The 3,796-nt window shown below is 54.9% G+C and overlaps 1 protein-coding gene across 1 annotated transcript; it reads right to left on the reverse strand.

The window, feature by feature from the left end:
• Nucleotides 1-97: 97 nt before the first annotated feature.
• On the reverse strand, nt 98-421 carry LOC107300789 (adenosine receptor A2b-like). Its single transcript, XM_015830079.1, has one exon. It carries the CDS (start codon nt 419-421, stop codon nt 98-100), a length of 324 nt encoding a protein of 107 aa, XP_015685565.1.
• Between the last annotated feature and the right edge of the window lie 3,375 nt (nt 422-3,796).

The following is a 3,796-nucleotide window of genomic DNA, read 5'->3' on the forward strand; positions in this document are numbered from 1 at the left end:
CCCCCCCCCCCCGCCCTTTGCTCGAGCGCCCTCCTCAAAGCAAGCCCGGCCAAGATTGCGCGGCTCGAGCCAGCGAGCCCGGCCACACACGCCGCCCTTACCTAAGCGGGATCTTGATGGCCAGGTAGCGGTCCACGGCCACGGCCAGCAGGCTGAAGATGGAGCCCTGGGTGAGCACCAGCACGAAGCAGGCCAGGAAGAGGCAGCCGTGGAAGTCGGTGGTCAAGCCCACGCTGATGGTCACGGCGAAGGGGATGGCCAGCAGCCCCACGGCCACGTCGGCCACGGCCAGCGAGACCAGGAAATAGTTGGTGGCCGTCTTCAGACGGCTGTTCAACGCCACCGCCCAGCAGACCAGCACGTTGCCCGCGATGGCCAGCCCGGCCATCAGCAGCTCCACCGCGATGTACAGGCGGATCATGGCGCGGGCCGGGACGGGGACCCAGCCGGGACCGCCTGCCGCCCGCCGGAGGACGGTCCCCGACCTGGGCTCAGCGCTGGCGAGGCGCGCATCCCCGCCAGGGGCACCCAGAGGCCATGTAGCCGCACCCGCCGTCGGGGCGCGGGGCCCCTTCCCGGGGCTGGTCCGGACGCCACCCGCGATCCTGAAGGGGCTCCACCGGGCAAGGCCAGGCTGGCACAATCCCGCCGGTGGTTCCGCAGCTCCGCCGGCCGGGCTGCGCTTTTTTCCCCCCCTCCCAGGGATCGAACCGACGGACGGCGAAGCTCCCGCCGCGCAGCTCCCCGGCGAGGCGCTCGCTCGCCTTTGGCGGAGGAAGCGGCTGCTGCGCCTCTATAAGGCACATGGAGCCCCGGGAGGGGGCGTGGCCGCGGCGGAGGCGGGCCGTGATTGGCTGAGGAGGCTCTCCCGTAAATCCCCGAGTAAGGGCGGCGCTGCAATTTTCCGCGCCGGCCGAAACGCGCACGAGGAGGAGGAGGAGGAGGAGGAGGAGGAAAAAAGCGGGCGGTGGCCGAGACGGAGGGAAGCTCATCCGTGCCGGGCTGGGGAAGACGCGTTTCTGACTCGGCCGGCCTACCTCGCGGGGCTGTTGGAGCAGAGACGTCCCTTCTCTGCAGAGTTTTTTTTTTTTCTTCTTCTTCCAGGAGCGCCGCGGATTGAAGCGTCTGGCCGGGAGAAGGCACCGAGCGCCGAGCTTCGTGCTTTCCGGCTAAAACTAGACTGGACAGGCTGGAGAGAATTAATCATTAGGTTGCTTGCAGAAGGAGCTGCACTTTGCCCATGCTCAGAAGGAGCGGCGCTTTGCCCATGCTCAGGAGGAGCCGCGCTTTGCCCATGCTCAGAAGTAGCTGCACTTTGGCTATGCTCAGACGGAGCGGCGCTTTGCCCATGCACAGAAGGAGCGGCGCTTTGGCTATGTTCAGAAGGAGTTGCGCTTTGGCCATGCTCAGAGGAGCTACGCTTTGCCCATGCTCAGAAGCAGCTGCTCTTTGCCTATGTTCAGAAGGAGCTGCACTTTGGCTATGCTCAGAAGGAGCGGCGCTTTGCCCATGCTCAGAGGAGCTACGCTTTGCCCGTGCTCAGAAGGAGCTGCACTTTGGCTGTGCTCAGAAGGAATTCCGCTTTGGCCATGCTCAGAGGAGCTACGCTTTGCCCATGCTCAGAAGGAGCTGCTCTCTGCCTATGTTCAGAAGGAGTTGCGCTTTGGCTATGCTCAGAAGGAATTCCGCTTTGCCCATGCTCAGAAGGAGCTGCACTTTGGCTGTGCTCAGAAGGAATTCCGCTTTGGCTATGCTCAGAAGGAATTCCGCTTTGCCCATGCTCAGAAGGAGCTGCACTTTGGCTGTGCTCAGAAGGAATTCCGCTTTGGCCAAGCTCAGAAGGAGTTGCTCTTTGCCTATGTTCAGAAGGAGCGGCGCTTTGCCCATGCTCAGAAGGATTTGGGCTTTGGCCATGCTCAGGGATTTGCGCTTTGGCCATGCTCAGAAGGATTTGGGCTTTGGCCATGCTCAGTAGGAGCTGCGCTTTGGCCATGCCCAAAGGATTTGCGCTTTGCCCACGCTCAGGAGGAGCCGCGCTTTGCCTACGCTCCGACGTCTCAGCCCGGGCGTGGCCGGCTGAGACGAAACCACCGTGCCCATCTTCCCCTGCCGGCGGGGTCAGCCAGTCCCTGGGTCTCCCAAGACACGGGATCAAACCGAGTGACCGGAGGAAGGGGCGTGAAAGGGGCACCAAAGCTAGCCGTCCCGGCTTTAAAATCCGGATTTGCGGGATTAGCTTACCCCGCCCGGCTCCACCCCTCGTGCAAGCCGTAAAAACAGCTTGCAAACCCTATTAGCTTGCCCGCCCAAATCCCACGCAGCCCGGGACGCCTTCACACGACCTGGAGCCAGCGGGACCGAGAACACGCGATTCCGGCAAAGCTTGGGACTTTGCGAAGCGTGACAAGCTCCGAGGGGCTTTCGAGCTTCGCCCTGTCTCTTCTTTACGGTCTGGTGAAAGCCTGGAAGTTGGCGCTGTTTTCCCAGGATTGCTCCGGGCTAATCAAGATGATTAAACCTCTGGCAGCCAACAGCTGCTTCTGTCTGGTTCAAGAAAGAAACCAAACCTAGTTTTGGTTATTATTATTTTTATTTTTTTTTGCATTTAGCTTAAATTGCTGATTAACGGAGTCTCTCTGCGCTGCTGCAAAACCGTAGCAATAAAATCATAAAAAATGGGCAAAAACCAGACACTTGCTATAGTCCTCTTTAGTGGACGTGCCCTAAAGCAAAAATAATAATAATATAATATGCTCCAACACTGGAAGTTTTTAAGAAGAGACTGGACAGCCATTTGTCTGAAATGGTGTAGGGTTCCTGCCTGAGCAGGGGGTTGGACTTGATGACCTCCAAGGTCCCTTCCAACTTTATTATTATTATTAACAACCTGTCCCCAGAAGCTGTGAATGCTCCAACACTGGAAGTTTTTAAGAAGAGACTGGACAGCCATTTGTCTGAAATGGTGTAGGGTTCCTGCCTGAGCAGGGGGTTGGACTTGATGACCTCTAAGGTCCCTTCCAACTTTATTATTATTATTATTATTATTATTATTATACGGACAAAAATTCCTACTTGGTTAGGAAAAAATGTTAAGAAAGCATGTAGATTTTTTTTAAACCGGAACTATTTCTATTAGGTATAATTTCAGGAAAATATGAGAAAGAAAATGGATATTGAACGGTACGTGTATTCACAGCAGCCAGAATTGTTTCTGCGCAGCATTGGAAAAACGAAGAAACGCCCTCCGAAGACGACATAATGAAGAAAATACTGGAGATGTGCAGAAATGGATAAATTCACCTTGAAGATTAAAGAAAAAAGAAGATAACGGGATATTTTCAAATACGGGATGTGTTTTACGAATGGCTGGGAAAACGGGCTAGAGAGAGTAGGATTGTATTATATGTTATTAAGCTTAAGAACCGGACAACGCGTTGTTTATTAAGCAGCTATGAAGTGTAAACATGAAAAAAAAGAAACTAATAAAAAAAAACGTAAAAACGGGCTAAGCCAAGTTGCCTTTGAACTGCAACACAATGTTGCAACATCCGCCCTTCCATTCCATTCTGGGCCTCCACCCATTCCAACAGAGAGCCGGTGCGGTTTTTTGTCCCTTTGAAGTCGTTTCCGTATATATTGTTTCCTATTATCGCCACATTATTGCAATATTTATGATCCCTGGTCTGCCGCCAGGATGCTTTGGGGCGGCAGATAAAACAGCTGCACTTGGTCTCCCGAACAGAACAAGAAACCATACAGAAGGAATATTCCTTCGATATATATTCCTTCTGTACCG

The sequence above is a fragment of the Protobothrops mucrosquamatus genome, unplaced genomic scaffold, assembly GCF_001527695.2.
Source record: "Protobothrops mucrosquamatus isolate PMUCROS unplaced genomic scaffold, P.Mucros_1.0 scaffold8440, whole genome shotgun sequence".
In the NCBI taxonomy this organism is placed as follows: domain Eukaryota; kingdom Metazoa; phylum Chordata; class Lepidosauria; order Squamata; family Viperidae; genus Protobothrops; species Protobothrops mucrosquamatus.

Excerpts from the sequence above, each read along its gene's own strand:
- LOC107300789 (XM_015830079.1), bottom strand. The coding sequence starts at position 421 with ATGATCCGCCTGTACATCGCGGTGGAGCTGCTGATGGCCGGGCTGGCC.